Raw genomic sequence first — 18,533 nt, 5'->3', positions numbered from 1 at the left:
TTTTATTCTTTATTTTCAAACAAATGTAACCCCTTTATTTAATAAACTAATGTAATCTACCTCAACCTAATGTAATCTATTTCAACATTGACATTATTATACGTTTAATTGATGCATAAATGAAGAGCATAATTTAATAAAAAGTCATAGAATTTTATCTACTGATTGAGTTATTATCGAAAACTTTGAATAAAAACACTGCACCTTTTCTGGTTTAAAAAAAACTATAAGAGTTCTGCGTTATAGGTGTAACAGCACTGCATAATTTTATAAAATTTATTGCTGTAGGGCTGCTTTTGGAGGAGTTCATTTCCAAAAGATTTCAACATTTCCAATTACTTAAAAATGAGACGTAAATAGTTTAGAGATCCAAGCAGCCGATTTTCAAAGAAAACTATGTATGATAATTAATAAATCGGTTTAAAAATAAAGCTGAGGAATTCCCACAGACAAGATACAATAAATACAATAAAATACAATTTTTAATACTATAAAAATTAAAACTTGAAAAAAGTAATTAGCTTAGAAAAAAAGTATATGAATTCTAATTCATATGCATAACTTCTGTTTTGCTTGAGGTATATATATATATAACATTATTTGTTGTGAAGCAGGATACAATTTGAAGAAATTGAAGAGACTTTTTAAATTTTTAAATTCTTTTTAATGTCCATCAGGAAAGCATAGTTATTTACAAGCAAAGACGCATTGCATTGCAATTTACAAGCATTGCGCGTCCGCCACAGCGCAGTACAAAGCGGAAGTAGGGAAGAAGGCCGAAATAAATTATCCCTCCCCTTATATAACCTTGGAGTTTGATGGGGAAAATATTTCTTCATAGTGCTAATGTATTAATAAGATTCTGATAGGGATTTCTGACGCATGTCAATCACATGTAAGGGAAACACAGGGATCTTTTAAGAAAGAATGTGCTTTCTGGACATTTTTTACCCCTTCACGACGAGCGTGTGAAAGTATTGGCGTTTAGCCGATTGAGCAGTTTTATAAAGCTTATCTTGAATTAATTAAGTAGAGAAAGTGGAATTGGATCACGAAATAGGATAATATTTTTAGAATGAAGTTACAATGGGCCAAATTAAGATAAAATCTTGGAAATTAATTAAATTGAAATTAAAAGTTTAAAATATCATTATATATATATATATATATATACCCGAATAAACTAGAGAAAACCCGTTTTAATTGACAGCGCAAGATACAGAACCGAATTAATTTGAGAAAACGCGTTCTAACTGATACCACTAGGGAAAACCAGTTTTATTCCTGTTTTGACTGATTTGTTAGACAATGTTATTTAATCCAAAATTATTGTATAAAACTTTACTTACTAATGTAGTGTTTAAGGAAAGAAGCTATCATTGAAGAAAAAATTACTTTAATTGAATATTGTTTAATAACGTATCGTTATTACAAATTACTTTTTTCTACATGCCAAACTGCTCTGACACTTAGAATTGCAAAGAGGACTTTTTTTTCATACAGAAACAACCTTGAATCTCTTTGAAGAACAATCTTTTATGCAAGAACAGTGGGCGAACCCTTGTCTATTTCCTAAAGTTCCTTTTCTTGCTGGTGTTTTCAGTTAAATGTCCTGTTCTCGTTCTTGAGTCAAGTAAATTTACGGCGATACATTGAATTCGATCTCAAAATCAGTGAATATATTACATTTTTGGACAAACTTGTACCCTGATTTGCTTAGTCTTCCTGCATAAATATTTATAAAATTATATAAGTAATAACCATATATTTATTGAATAAATACTGAGTTAATAAAGTTTAAATACAATTTCTTACTTCGAATTCAGCTAGTTCAGAACTTTATCTTTTGTGTCAAATTTGCAAATTTAATTTTATGTCAATTAATTTAGCAAATTTTCTTGAATTTTCAATTTTAAGTCTGTCTTTATCCCCATGTCCCATGGCCACATGTGAAAATTTAATAGATTCAAAAATTTCTTCAACTGGCAAATAATATTCTGTGAGCTCATTTCAAAAAATCCAACTTTTTTACTCCACTGATTTCAAGAATGTCAATCTTTTTTACTCTGTGGAAATGAATTGAAGTCTTTCTAACGGAAAATTTTGCTTCTTTAACCTCAAATAAGAGAGTGTTGTATTCATTATGTGAAATAATTTTAAAGTTATTCTGCTTTTTTTTATGTAAAAAAAACTGCAATTATCCAAAAGTATTATTTTTAAAATTTTTGGCGCAAAAAGCATTAAAATTTTCTTTACACGTCGTAAATAAATGAGCAGCACAAATATGTTCCAGTACGAGTAAAACTAGTACACTTGCTCTTGCTTTGGAAATTTCACAAGCAAGAAACCTAGATGATTCATATGTTTTTAATTGGACAATACTTGAAATAACTAGAGAAAACGGGTATTCCCTAGCGCGGTCAGTTAGAACGCGTTCTCCCTAGTTAATTCGCGTTTTAAATGATCTCGGGTTTTCATTGTAACATGTACATGGAAGCATGTATTATTAAATATATTAAATACTCTTTATTTTAAACAGGAAACAATGCGACTGTATCCAACCGTTCCAGTGATCTTAAGGGAAAACAAACAATCTTTTAAAGTTTGTAAGTAAATTTATTTTTCTTATTAACACATTTTTTTTGTTTCAAATTCTTTGTTTCTGTGGTTGAAGCGTGTTTTGCAAACAAGGAGATATTGGATGATGGCTGAATTCTGTGTGTTTGCTTGGTTCAATGTATGTTCGTGATAGGGGAGAATGATTCTATTTGGCAATGTGTGAGTTAACAACTCTCTTTATCAAATGCTATATAAAACTCTATTTTAATAAAAATAATAATTTTAATAACATCAAGTAATGTTTTTATATTCACTTAATTGGATATTCCATTTTTGAAAACGCTATATAGACAATGCTATACAGCTATACAGTGCTAATATATTTTGTAATTTTAGTGGGTTATAACGTATATACTGGTACTACGTGCTGTATTTTTATTTCCGCTTTACATCGGGATCCTGTGTCATTTCCCAATCCAGAAATATTCGATCCAGATCGTTTCCTACCAGAAAACAGTAAAAATAGGCATCCTTATGCCTATGTTGCCTTTTCTGCCGGGCCTCGGAACTGTATAGGTAAGATTTACAATTTCTTTTGCAGTGAGCTTAGACTTCACAAATTACTATAAAAACTATTTTCCAGGATGATATTGTAATTTGATGATGCAATTTTAATATTCCTTTAAATGATAACGATGTCCTTAATTGATTGCATATATTTTATCTATCAACTTTCAAATCACGTATGGTCATTCAAATAAATCAGAAATGGTTTTCGCACTTTTAGCTACATTGCTGGTCAAAAGTATTGCAAGTTTGAGATATTTAGTTTCATATTATTTTTTAAGAAAATTTAATGTTTCATATTACTTTTTAAGAAAAAGCCTCCCCCCCCCACCTAAAAAAGTAATATTCTTTCATTTAAAGTGATATAATTTTATGTCAATATGTTAAGTTAGGCAAGGCAAGAAATATTTAAGTTATTGAACAAAAAAACTTATTCAATTTCAAAAAGAACAAAATGCAACCAAAATGTACTGGTTTTTAGCATTGGAATCCATTTTGGTTCCCGGAACAGAATGAAGTAAAGAGAATATTTCAATTTCTTTTGATCAGAAAAGACAATAAAAGAGTTCAAGTTAACTAAAAAGCATTTAATATTTGGTTGGGCAGTCTCTGGCTTCCATCACAGCAGTCACTCTGTTAGGCATGGAATCCACAAGGTTTTCCAACACTTCTTTCGATATTTCATTGTGCCAAATTTTAATTATTGTTTCCAAAAGTTCTTCTTTTGCTCTGGAATCATTCTCACTTATTTTTTTCCCATTATTCTCCTTAAACTCTCAAAGAGGCTTAAATCTGGCCAGTAGTCTAGCCATGTGAGAACATTAATACCATGTTTTGCAAATGTAGCTTTAAATTAAAATAATGAATGTTTCGATATAGAGGTCAGAACTAAATTGAGATGAAATTTATAATTAATTGTAAAGTTTGTTTTATCTTTTTCGATGCATGGCAGAGTGCTAAATCTTGCTGCAATAAATATTTTTTACCTAGAAGACATCTCGCGTGCACTATGAAACAATTGAAACTTCAGCACACCAACATACTTGTCACCATTCATGGTTCCCTGTACAAAATAAAATCGTTCCATTTGACTGATATGACATGCACCCCCACACCATCAATCTCTCAAGGTGTTTTTATGTACAATCCAGGTATTACGGCCTCATACTCTCCTTTGCTATATGCCAAACGTGGGCAATCTCGTCAGGCATTAAGGAAAAGCGACTTTCGTCGCTGAATATAACCTTTCTCCATTTCGAAATATTCCAATTTTCGTGCACTTTGGCCCGCCCCAATTATTTTTTCAGCATTGTTTGTAGTGTTTTTTTTTGTTGTTTTTTTTTACTTGTGCCTTGTAACCAGCTTCACAGAGCCTAATACGAACTGTTCTGGGACTCGAAATGACAGACTTGGATTCATTCAATTCTCTTGCAAGTTTAGCATAGCTTTCAAATCTATTTTTACCATATAATCTTGTAATATCAGCATGTTTAGAAGATAATCTTAGACGACCACTTCTAGCCTTTTTATCTACGGTTCATTTGATTTTGAATCTCTTTATGAGGTGTGAATCAGTCGACTGCACAATCGTTGCAGAAGATTGCTTCACAATGGATGACGCAATAGTTTGAAACTTCTCTACCACATTTATACTAGAAAATATATCTTTCATGAAAAAATATTACTTTTGGGGCCTTATTCTTGCAAAAAACGTGATATTTTTTAAACTTGCAATACTTTTGCCCAGTAGTGTATTTTTAAGGACGTTTGAAAAATATGGATTATGGAAATTTTGGTTACTGTCCTGGAGATATTTCTGATTTGTGTCGTAAAATTCAACAGTAGTTCAGAATTAAAAAAAAAAGTAGCTGCTTTAAATAAACTGATAAGAAATAGAAGTTTCGTACCTATTCTTTTCTGATTTCCTTTCGACCATTGGGAAAACGATAAACAAGTTCTTTAACAGCTTACCCGATACTTTTCTCTCAGTTCTTACTTCACTCCGACATTTTGAGGTTCTTCTCAAAGCAAAAATGTCAACGTTGGCTTTTCTGGATCATTCCTTTATGCTCCTATATAATTTCAACCTCTTCATAAATTTCCTAAACAAAGGTGTTATTAATAGCTTCCTGACAATTCTTTTTCTGCTCATATTTCTCTCTGGTCTTCTTAAGAAGTACTAAAAAAAGCGTTGATTACGGCTTGCTTAACCGAGACTTTTCCATCTGTTCCTGTTTCCTTTCGACATCAAGAGGATCTTCACTAAACAAAAATGTCATTATTCGCTTGTCTGGCTCTTTCCGTTATGTTTCTATATCCTTTCAACTTTTTAATAAAATGCCTAATAAAGATGTTATTAATGTCTTCCCAACATTTCTTTTTTCTGTTCGTATTTCCCTCTGATATTCTGCGGAAATACTGACAAAACTGGCACTGATGATTTATCTGACAATTTCTCTTCTCACACTATTTCTGTTGATTTCTTGATAAATTAGAAACAAAAATGATACTACTTGCTTCTCCGACATTTCCTTCGATGTTCTTGTTTACCTCCGACCTTTTTATAAAATATTAAACAAATTTGTAAATAATAATTTGCTTTGATATCATTAGAAATATTTTTTTTCATTCTTCCTTATCTTACCATGTATATTTAAGCAGTATTCTTATGCTCAAGATATAGTTAAAAAAAATTTTATTTAATTTTTACTAAGTTTATTCAATATTCTTGCACATAAGACATTGTCGAAATTTCATTCTTATCGGTGTTGTCACTGTAATATAATTTTCTTATTCAATTAAGTCCTCTTTCTATCCCTACCGCGTTCAATTATTTAGTATTCTTGTGTTCAAGACATAATCGCATAGTTTCATTGTACAATGTAATATTTCTTTTTTTTTTTAATTGAATCCACTTACAGCTGTACCAAACCGTATACAAGCCACATGAGCTATACAAACGGAAGGTTTGCTGCGACGTTAAAATATTAAATATCTTCGTATTATTGACTGCACGCTGCTTTCATTTACAGGTCAGAAATTCGCAATGATGGAAATGAAAATAATTTTATCAAGCATTCTCAGACGCTTCCGTGTCTCTTCTTTGGACGGCAGAGAAAAAGTGATTATCTACCCTAATCTTGTTATTCGAAGTGTTAAACCTTTGAGACTGAAGTTTGAGTCCCGGTGATTGTAAAGTTGTCACATTTTTGATTTATAAGGGTCAATTTTTAAAAGCTGTACTCTGCATGCTAAGGAAATGAATAAAATATACGTCCTTCCTTTAAAGTGTCTATTTTAAATTATAAAATATTTTTAATTAAACATTGTTACTTAACGAATTCGAGATATTAGTAAAAACATTAGATTCAAAAGCGGGAAAAAAATGTAAACATCATAATTCCTCGTAATTTGTTTCCAAATGGCTGTATTCTCAAAAAAAAAAAAATTCTTTTAGAAATATTGCAGAAATTTCGATTTATTAAATTTATGGATTCCAAGGACTTCACACAAATTGCAAAACTGTACAAAAGACAAACTCTGAAATAGCTTTTAATTAATAGCTACTCTAGGAACAACAAATAAAAATAGCTGTATCAATAGCTATATATATGTCAGTAAAGTTATCAATGAAATAATAATAACAAGATGATAAAAATTCTATAAACACAAGACTATCTAAATTAACACTGTTTTCGACAGAAATAAATTGAGGAGATGCTTATATTTCAATGAGATGATAAATAAATATGCTTGAAATAAATGTTCTAATAATTTTTCCTTTATATAATTCATATTCGACGGAAAGTCAAATAGATATGTTTTGATAAAAATAAATGTTTTTCTAATCCCATTTTGTAATAAAAATTAAAGCTTTTATTTATTATATGTAGTAATAAATATATGAGCAATTAATGTCTATTCCTGAGACGCTAAAATTTACACACCGATGTTTAAATCAAACAATATTAGGAAGTATTTCAAACAAAATTTCTGAAACCAAGGGAAAAAATTATAATAATAAAAAACATTCTAAATAAATGAAATAAATATTCTTTCAATATTCAAAACTACAAAAAAGAATTTCTCGGTCTTATTCTGAAGCGATTTGATATTTTTTTCCCTTTTCACAAAGTTTATTATAATTTTTTATATCATTTATGTGCGTTTGAATATCATTGTGAGGCGATTGTATAAAATAACAAGTAATATGAAAGAAAAGTCAATTCCTACATTCGCAAGAACGGAACTCGCATTCTTCACCTTGGAAAATACTGAAATCCTATCATTTTACCGATTGAGCTACTGTCTGTTGATTTCAATTTTCATTACAAACTACTAAAACTCTATTTAAAGTATTATAAATGAATTAAATTTAATAATTAAGGAATTAATATTTGAAAAACTTATACTAACATCAAGTGTCATTCACTACAAGTTTTAAAAAAATGTATTTGAACTTTAGTGGATGAATAAAAATTTTTTATTAACGATAGAAAATTTGACAAGATATATAAATATATATAGGGAGAATGCGAACTAATAGTAGGAATTGAAAAAGAAACCGAACTCATCTCACAATTTACAATGTTCGTGCTGTCATCTATTACTAAAGTTGAAAAATAAAAATAGGCGTTATGACAAACAATCAGTTTCATAATGGATTTCAAATTTCATTTTGTTGATTTCTGGAGGGAAAAAAATTAAATAATGAATTTAATTTACTTAATTCATAACTTTTATGATTTATTACGTACAAACAAATATATATGTTACTTCCAAGACTAATTTTTAGCATCCAGGGAAACATGGAGATACATTATAATATGAAATAAACATTTTTTGACAATGACCACAGTTATAAATTGTACGAGTATTTGTCTTCGACGAGATAAATGATATCTTTCATGTCTGAGTTCTTTTGTAAATATTATCATGATCCCAGAATAATTTTAGAATCACCAAAATTCCCTTTTGAAATTATTATATAGGATGAAATAAAATATACAAAGAATAAAAATATTGAATTGAGATTGAATGCAATCCACCATTAAATGCACATTAAACATTACATTTAAATATTTCCTTCTATCTAATAAAATTCAGTAATTGTCCAATAGATTTGAGTATATAAAAATAATATATTATTCCAAATTGATAATATTGATATATAATAGATTGCATGCGCAATTCCATGACATACATTTTATTGAACACATTGTTATTAAAAAACAGTAAAGAATAGTAAAAAAGTGGTAATTTGAAGTTGTTGGGAACTTGCGATAAAATGCGTTTTAAGGCAAAAGGTAGTTTCTTATCTCATCAAATCTCTTCAAATCAATTCATTACCTTGGCAAGGAGCCAAATTAAATGTTGTCAATTACCTCATAGTCCTCATAATTTCTGGGATAACTAATAATATACTGAGGTAATTATAATATTTTATTACTGAAACTCCTAATAAATTTGAAAAAAAGATTGTTTAAGGATCCTTCCATAAGATTATTCTGCACTCGCATAAATTATAGGTTTATTTTCCATTTCATAGGATTATTTTAAATCGAAGAAAAGACAGACTGTAAAATGGGTTCACTATTACCTTAACTGAGTACTTGTATTTAAGAAAAAAATTACAATCGCGACTTTTTTTAAAACAGCCGTTTCAGTGATTGAATTTTAGGAATTTTTAGTTAAGAGAATAAGATATACCCCTGAAGGTCGGAAATTTCTTTCAACAATATATTATTAAAATAACATTTTTTGAATGAGCTCTATGTTTATTGTACAGTTTATATTGAAATTTCGTTGCACTATTATTCCTCATTTTCCACTTTATAATTTTTCTAAAAATAAGCTACCATTTTTTTTACTACTACTTTATTAAAATCTTTTATTAAATATATACAAATGCATTGCCATTTTTGATTTATAATCGTATTTTTACCTGAATATGTTGACTTTTATATTTTTCTTAGGTTTATATATTGTAGCCGATTAGAATTCTGCAATAAAAATTTGACTCTTCTTTGAGCTGCGAATTCGGCAAATTTTACTGTATTTAAATGTTCTCTAAGTTGCCAAGTTTTATTTTGCATTTAAATCTTAAACAAAATATTTTATATTTAAGTCTTTCAAAAATATATGGAATTTGTCTTCTTAAAGTAAAATACCATGACTAACCAGGAATCGAAAGGCTATCTCCAAGTTTATATCCATATTTAAACAGCCAAAAATGTCATCGTAAAATAAACTTGCCGTCTAGATTTCTGAGTGTTGGAGATTTATACAGCAAATATTGTAAAATATCAATAATTTATTTTATACACCGACATGCTTCAAAAATATTGTAAATTAAAAAGGACAAGGAAGAAAGCCAAGAGCATCCAGATGGTTTTCAATCGTGATTATATGATGTAAATGTAATTTTGCGTAAATGCGCATGTGTAAAGGCATTTTATGCATGCGTAGATTTTACAGTGTACAAACGGGGGATTATATTTAAAGAGAAAAATGATCAGCGATATCCGATACTAAGAATTTTACGATTTGTTTATGTATACTTAATATTTTTCTATAAAAATAAATATTTGATTTTCATTAGTAACAATTTCTAAAACACCTTTATCCAAACAGAACATAAGAAAATAAAATCTACTAAAAATTTAGAAGCACTTGAACTTGTATTAATTTTTATCAAAGTCTTATAGAAAGAAAATTAGAAAAAGGGAATTCGATTTTATAGCTATAATACTGATTTAGCTTATTAGCTTTATTATTAGCTATATTTGCTATTTATGGAAATAAAGATTTCAGGTAAGGGGTATGAAAAAAAAACTTAATTCATCTTATGCATTTCTACTTTTCATTTGAATCAATTCAGTATTCTTTTAACGACTTACCCAACACCGTCTTAAACTAACAAATTCGTAAAGTGAATTTATAATTTCCCTGAGACATCTACCATCGAATAATTTCTGTCAGAGGAGTAAAGAATATTCAAAAATTAAACACAAAATTGAATTCAAAGTAGATAAAATTTTATTTGCATGTTTGAGATACGAGAACAGGCCATTTACAAGAAAGATTATTGCAATATAAAAAAGTACATTATAAATGCATGCTGAATCCAGTACATATATCAAAACAGCAAAGATTACATAAATTAAATTGGCTTAAAAAGAATTTAGTTTAATAAGCAAAGCATTCGTTCAACATTAAATTAACATACTTGAGTTGGAATATTTTATGCTGCATGAATTGTTATAACTAGGGAAGAAACATTTATGTAACTTAATGCATTTGGCAGAATTTCAATTGAAAATTCATTATAAAAATTTTATTTCAATGCTTAATGTAACATAGAATATTTGAAGGTTTAATATTCTATTAAATTAAAAAAAGAATTTAGCAAATATATTACTGAAAAGCTGATAGATCAGAATCGTAGACTTTCTCATGTTATTAAAAATAGAAAAAGCGACCCGCCCTACATATAGATTTAACATTCATCGCATCCATTCACTTTTTCCTTCAACAAAAGGGACATATTTGAGTAGAATTTTATGCATATTATTTTATACTAATTATTAAATAGCATCGTATTTTCTCTAAAAGCATAATGATCACCGTGGTGATCAGGCACGATGATCAAATGCTTTCCGAGAATGAAAGAATGTTTTGAATGGCTGGCCGGCCGAGCCAATCAAAATATGCTTTATCCGCGGATGTAAACTTTACGTAAAATTAAAAGTAGCCAGATATTTAGAATTTTAAAAAATTAAAATAAAATGGTAATAGTAAATTTAACATAAATAAAAATTCAATTTAAAAAATAATTTCAAATGGATGCAACGAACAGATTTAATGTATTTGCAAAGACTACGGTAAAATAAATATGAAATGTAACAGATTTAAATAACCCTTATGCCTAAATTTTGATTCAGAAACAATTAATGCAATGCATTATGAAATTCACATATGAAAAGAAAAAAAAGTTTATTTTATAAAAATTTTAGAATATTTATAGTATTAAAAGTCGAGTATTATCAAATTCATAATATTACCATAAAACATTTCTTCAAAATACAAAATTTTTCATGTGCGTAAATACACGACTTACGATTGATTAATATTCATTGAAAATATTTTGGGAATTTCAAACAATGTAAGAAGACAAACATGCATGCTAACAGTACGTTTTGATTTATCCTCCATGCACAAGACATTTTTCTTTACAAGAGTTACTATTCGTATATTTTAAATTAGCTGAACATGCATATAACAGTTATAGCAAATTTCATAACTTTAGGGTTTACTTTGAGACTAAATTTTTTAAAAATTTAGATATCTTGAAAAACAGAAATTAAGCATAAAACGGTACACATGATATTAAGCATAAAATAATTTTGCCTGTTTAAAACAAATATTTGAAAGGGCGAATATCAGAATCATTATGAAATGCAGAATTCTTTATTACATTAGTATCGCATACATATGGTCATAAGAAAATACTTGATAACTCATTTTATACTTGCAAAGCAAAATGGACAAGATCATGAAGATGTTTTCACGAAATTGACATTCCAAAAGACGAATTTTGAAAAATATGTAGGCAACATGAAAAACAGAACAATTTACAAAAATTAAAAAAAACGCATTTTTAAAAAAACTTATTAGTGATTAAAAATAATCCTAACAAATTAGATAATGGCGAAGAGATTCATTTTCCAGTCATGATGAAATAATGCACTAGGCAAATGAATTTTTTTTTTTTTTTTTTATTTCGTAACAATTGCGGTTCCTGCCTATATTGTTGGGTCAATAAGAGATCTGTCAACTTGAGCTTTAATAAGAGATTAATAACCATACAGAAATATTAAAACGAATTTTATCTAAAATGTAAATTACACCTTCAGTTTAGTTAGAAAGTTGGTTTAGAATACAAGCAAAATTAAATATACTAGCAAATTTTATGATATCCTTGTTAGAAAAACCTATTCACCAATGTATGTTTTTAAAATGCTTATTTCTCAATAAAGATTAAAAAACAAGTATTACATTTGAAGGGAATGAATACAGACCATCATTTTAAAGTTGGTATAACAATAAAAGTTTCCAGGCAATTTTAAGATGAAATTGACTTGTCAAACACTTGTTTTGGATCAGATATTTTGCACAAGCTTTTCAAAGTTCGAAAAAAATTATATAAATATTCATTATGTTGCTCTTAGAATAGAATAAAACATTTCAAAGATATACTAATATCCTTAAGCAATGTTGACTACATACATGATCACATTTCCACTGCGCACACCATTTATGCATTCATTATTTTTTTTAGAACCAATAAATTTAGGCGAAGCCAAAAGGAATTTTACAAACTCAATTGCATAAATTGGATTTCCGTTATTCCATGGAAAAGGCTCTGAATTGCAAGGTTGAAAGCTCCAAATAGTATCTTGTGACGTGATCACTTGGGTTAAAACATGTCTACATCTGAAAAGATTAAATTAATAGATTACATCAAACTATCGAGAAAGCCATTAAATGTTTGAATATAAAAGACTAAATTTTGACCTTTAAATCCACTCCAATAATCTGAAAAATGTTTAATTGCTATCAATAGAAGCGGAATCTACATACAGGATTTTTTCAACCAACAGTTCGCATTTTGAAAATTAACCATTTAAGTACAATTTTAAAGTAATTGAGCATTTTTTAATTTCAGAATCTTCTGAGTCATGCGTATTTTTATTCTCTATGAAAGTCAGAAATGGCAAATAATGAATGCTCCAATAGCGTCCGATAATCATTGTTTAGATTTTAAAATACGTTATAATTTGCCAGCGTCTCGAAACCTTCACAGAACTGCTTAAAAGCATCGAAAGCGAACGCATTCTTGCATAGTGGAGAAAAGAAAGGGCCCATTTTGAGAAATTAGCACAATTCCTTTCGTAGATTGCAAGTGAATTTCCTAAATTGCCGTTTATATACTTGGAAATTAAACGAGTTCGTCTTACCGATTATATGCTAGAAACGGCGATTAATGAGAGTGAAAATTTTAAATATCAACTGCAATATATTTGGTTTGACCCCAAAAAATAACTTTAGCTTAGAAATTGCAAAATTATTCAGAAACATTTTTTGCTTTTCTCTCATAGGTACATGTCTGAAAAGGTTTAACCATACATTTCCCTATTGTCAAGAAAGCATACATAGACCAACTCCATTCTTGGGCAATGAATTACTCTGACATCTTTTGACAGAAATTGATCTCCGAGTATAACACGAGCGGTAATTCAGTTCTTATGTTCAGACGCAGCTAAAACTTCAATGTTTCCAGGAAACGTGGTTTATGTATTTTTGTGCTTTCTGAATACTTTTCTAGAGGGTCCAAATAAAATAATTTCCGAATAGTATGCTATTCTGATAATTTTATTATAATGATTCAAGAACTTACCATGAACATTTGGTACTTCAAATTATCTTAAGGAAATTTGTGAGTATTGATGGTTTGTATATAGAAACGAGAAAACCGTATTACTGATGGTGACGGCACACTTTTATCCAAGAAAAATTGCATCCCTAATAGTCTTAAGTTGTCTGATCTACGAATACCTAATGGAATAAGAATATTTTTATAGGTCTAATTATTTCATAATCAAAAGCGATTGGATACAATTTTCAATTCGATTTGACAGTTATCATAATTCGCACAACTTACCGATATCACTTCAGTACCATTTTTTTCCGCCAATCCAGATATCTCCCATATTTATATATTATATATATAATTTGCTGCTGGAACCGAAATGGTATTCACTGCACAAATGAGGGATGGTATTAAGTAGCAGTTCAATTAAATGGCCTCTAATATTTTCTTCACAGAATGCGTTGCACTAATATCAATTGCGGGAGCTTCTGCCACTTTTTCGATTCATGAGACGTTCCATGATAAGTAAACACGAAAAATTCCGTCAGAATACTTTCAGGTATAAGTAAAGTAATTTATTTTATATGATACTATATCCAAAATTCTTGCCATTATTAATTAAAAACTGAAAGAAAACAGCTTAAGTAGTGGCTATGCTTTTCCTCCTATCTCAGGCTATGGGAAATCAACGTAATTCGGACTCGCTTAGAAGCCACTTTTCTGGAATATGTAGGGATTATAAACATTTCTTTCAATCCACTGTGAAGGTTATTTTTAAATTCCGGTAATTTTTTTTTGTACAAAGGTGATACATTAATCTTGTCTAATATTTCAGGCTTTATAAATCATCCAATAATCTTTGGTCTGTCGGTCGAATTCCATAGGATCCGAATTCTAATATGCGCTTGCTGAACCTCCATATTATCTGTTGTGCCGTGATCATTTGCTTCAAAACATTTCAACATCTGAAAAAAAATGAGTAGTTATGAAATCTATCAAGAATATTATAAAATACAATATATGAATTTATTTTTCTCTCGTCTACATGGAAAATTTTAAAATCTGATAAGAATTTACTTGCAAATTCATTGATAGAAATTAAAGGTTTCTCTTTTTAATTAGAAATCTTGAGTATCACATCAGTTCATTTTTTCTTTTTAAAAATCAAGTTAATAGCAATATTTGAAACACATTTGTGAACTGAACTAAAAATTTGGTTTAAAAAAAAATACTTCCAAAATACTTTCCGAGAGATGTAAGCGTATGTAGGAAAATAAGTCTTGCATCTGATTTGTTAATTTCCCGTTAAGCATAATTGCTGATTATACTTAATATAACAAGTTCATTCGCTAAACGTTAGAATATTCTTTATACCGACGCACAAAATGCTTAATGGTAAATTATATGAAATTTCAATTAAGGAACATTCAATTTTATATTGGGCGGTTGCATTTCAAATTTTATGAAATATTGTATTTAGATGCTTGAGAAATATGAATAAATAATTTGAGGATCTTACCAAGAAGCATATTTATTAACTACAACTTATAAAGGATCGAAAGACGTTGATTTTGTAAATAGTAACACATTTATTCATTCTAGAAAACAAGTTTCCCTCAATCCATATACACAAAAATAATTATTTTGAATAATTTTTGTCATGTTACAGGTGCGTATTGGAATAAATGATTTGAGAGTTCCTGGCCCTGTACTACCCAAGTGATGACATGCAAATAGCTATCATAGTATAACATGTATTTCAATACCGGTAGTTCTTGCTTAGGGGTAGTTCAAAAGGTTACACATATTTTAATAAATGTTTCCCGGAAATGATGTTTCACTTCTCTTTGCAGTTTCCAGAAAGCTTACTTTTGAGTCGAATCGAATACAATTGGTTTCTAGACGCCATGTCTCTTTCTCAGTTTTATTAAATATAATTTGCAAACTTACTGTGTCCATGAATTCCTTGTACTTTGATGTCTTCAAGAGAATACTTACTCTCATCCAGCATTGGTGCAGATAGATAGTAAGCACATGGAACCGAGAAAACAGTACTGTGATTGACGTCGCGCCTTTGTCAAAAAAAACGGCATGGACACGGTTAAGCAATCCAACCTATGAAAAACTAATGAAATAAAAGAGTACATTTTTATAGCTCTTGTCACCATTGATAAATTGTTGCAACTAATCTTCATTTCGATATGAATTATAAATAGCATAACTTACCGATATTACTTTTGTACGGAAATGAGAGAATGTCCCCTGGCCATCCAGATGGTTGCCATGACAATTTCTACCAAGAGCTGAGAAGGCAGTAACTCCACATATGGGGAAAGACGTTGTTTCATTGCTCCAACAAACATGTGAAGAGTCTTTAGAGAGCTGCCCTAATAACTGAAGGACTTGTTTCGTTCCGAGAGGTTGCATTTCTTTTAAATAAGTGAAAAAAATGATGAATCCAATACAAACTTCCTAGTATGAGTAAGGCAGTTTAATGATCTCTAAGGTTATTTTAACCCCAGAAACTTACCAAATTAAATATTCATTCTGAATATTTTCAGAAACTGCACAAGAAAAAAAAATGACTGGTTCTTTCCTATATCATTAGACTATACCAAGTAAAATCCACATAATTATGGCCCTTTCTTCACTTGAAAGCCACTTTTGTAGAATTCCGAGTGATTATTTCTTCCGTATTCAATCAAAACACCAAATGTTGAGATTTCAATGCGTCTTAGAAGCTTTCCTAGTTTAAAAACATACGAATGGGCAGCTAGCAGTTTAGTGTTTAATTTTAAATTTTAGAAGACGATGAATTACAAAGATTATCCCAGGTCTATTTTTAATAAACAAATTTGCTGTCGAATGGAAAAATTTTGCTTGTCTTCAAGCTATATAGATTGTTTAAGCTTAACGAAAAAGAAATTTTTTATGCATCAAAGGATAGCGAAATGATACGATATTTGCCTACTTTCATATACGTTCAAAATAGCTACATTTAAAAGAATATATCTCCAATGCTTAATTAATTCGATTACATATCGAAACCTTTCCTATCCCTGATCTAACCGATTACTTCCTTTCATTCAATTCAAAAGGTAATTAGAATTCATCCGTATTCAATACACGAGATCCTTCCGTTTTCGAATTTTGATAAGGAACAAACTAAATTATTTCTAATTTCTTCACCTGTGATTGTTCAAATAAACTCAGCTACTTCATTCAGTAGAAATTTTACTTTATTGCACCTCATATCTAGTTACCTCAGGATTAATTGATACGCGAGCACCAACTGAACGATTTTTTGCATAAGAGATACCATGTTGTAACCTCTACTAGGGGAATAAATTCATCTACAGATAGGAAGGAGCGACATCCACAATATTAATGTTCATATTATGTTGATTTTAATTTGAAGATTGAGGAGGGTGAGGGGGGAGGGTGGTTAGATGAACGAAATGCTTAATAATTTAAGATTACATATACGGAATTCATATTGTCCAAGATGGCAAGAACCGCGAGATGAAATTTAAAAATAAAAAGCAGCTTTTAAACGAGATGTTGAAATTTTGGCATAAATTGTTTAATTTCCAACATATGAACAATTTTTTCTATTGCAACTCTACGAATAAGTTAATGTAATTCGAAAAAATATATAAAAGGTTTATATATTAGGCATTTGAAGAATTTACATTTTTTTTAACGAGCCAATTGATTTTTTTTATATCAACCTCATTCCTAAAGAAAACGCAGCAAACCAAAGATTGTGGAAATCAAATATCTAATTTCACTCCAATATGAATTCGAATCTATTCTGTTCAAAAGTATGTTATTCAAGTGCCATTTGTCGATACTTATTATACCATGAAGAATTTCGATTATTCATTAAAATCATTGTGTATTTTAATCATACATTTGAGCACAGTTTTAATTATGAGAGATTCTCCGAAATATTATCACAAAACAAAAGCATCAGAGCAATCGATTTATCGGCTATCTAATCCGATTCGAACTTATTCCTATGCAAAGTGGAAACTTGAAAACAAAAGGACGATTATTCTGTCAGATATAAATATATAGCTGCCACATTTAAGGGATTCAAATCCAAAATGATTTTAAAAATTATCAAGAAAGTCTTGGTTTAATGTTAAACTTATTTCGACGTTTCCTACTCAATCTGTTCAATATTATTCCCTTGATTTTCTACTTCAGAGGAAATTTTCAAGCTCATTGCTGCCTATATCCGTACTTTCTATTTGAAATAATGAAACATCAACGTGAAATTAAAGAGTTTAAAATAATTAAAAAGAGCAAACCATTGTACAACACACAAATGCAGTCCGTTCTTCAGCATTTTTCATTTCCTCAATATGTACACACACACACCCACGCACACATTTCCCACGCCTCCAACACCAACCTCAGAGCCACAGCTCGCAGACATTTCCCACGCCTCCAACACCAACCTCAGAGCCACAACTCGCAGACATTTCCCACGCCTCCAACACCAACCTCTGAGCCACAACTCGCAGACATTTCCCACGCCTCCAACACCAACCTCTGAGCCACAACTCGCAGACATTTCCCACGCCTCCAACACCAACCTCTGAGCCACAACTCGCAGACATTTCCCACGCCTCCAACACCAACCTCTGAGCCACAACTCGCAGACATTTCCCACGCCTCCAACACCAACCTCTGAGCCACAACTCGCAGACATTTCCCACGCCTCCAACACCAACCTCTGAGCCACAACTCGCAGACATTTCCCACGCCTCCAACACCAACCCCCGAAACCACCGCTCAAGCTCTCATTACCCACGCCATGTACTCTTCCAGCAATCCATGGTTCTCGTAAATAACCCCATCCACAGTCCACAATTCTCACACTTATAAACACATTATCCCTCTAACACCAACTCTCAATACTCAACATTACGTACAATATCCGATATCACGACTAGTTAATAAAGAC

The 18,533-nt window shown here is 30.1% G+C and overlaps 1 protein-coding gene and 1 long non-coding RNA gene across 2 annotated transcripts in view; one reads left to right on the top strand and one right to left on the bottom strand.

The window, feature by feature from the left end:
• Positions 1-6,414, top strand: part of LOC129988688 (cytochrome P450 4C1-like) — a 29,569-nt gene extending 23,155 nt beyond the window's left edge. The window contains exons 10-12 of the mRNA XM_056096963.1: positions 2,540-2,606; positions 2,956-3,135; positions 6,159-6,414. Of these exons, the coding sequence (XP_055952938.1) occupies positions 2,540-2,606; positions 2,956-3,135; positions 6,159-6,316 (405 nt within the window). The 3' untranslated portion in view covers positions 6,317-6,414. The remainder of the gene's footprint in view (positions 1-2,539; positions 2,607-2,955; positions 3,136-6,158) is intronic.
• Positions 6,415-12,196: 5,782 nt separating this feature from the next.
• On the bottom strand, positions 12,197-14,465 carry LOC129988689 (uncharacterized). The gene is made up of 3 exons (XR_008785669.1): positions 13,850-14,465; positions 13,586-13,743; positions 12,197-12,621 (listed from the first exon to the last, which is right to left on the bottom strand). It is a non-coding gene; the product is annotated as an uncharacterized LOC129988689 (long non-coding RNA).
• Between the last annotated feature and the right edge of the window lie 4,068 nt (positions 14,466-18,533).

The sequence above is a fragment of the Argiope bruennichi genome, chromosome 10 (assembly GCF_947563725.1).
Source record: "Argiope bruennichi chromosome 10, qqArgBrue1.1, whole genome shotgun sequence".
Classification (NCBI taxonomy): domain Eukaryota; kingdom Metazoa; phylum Arthropoda; class Arachnida; order Araneae; family Araneidae; genus Argiope; species Argiope bruennichi.
This window is presented reverse-complemented; position numbering and strand designations above follow the sequence as displayed.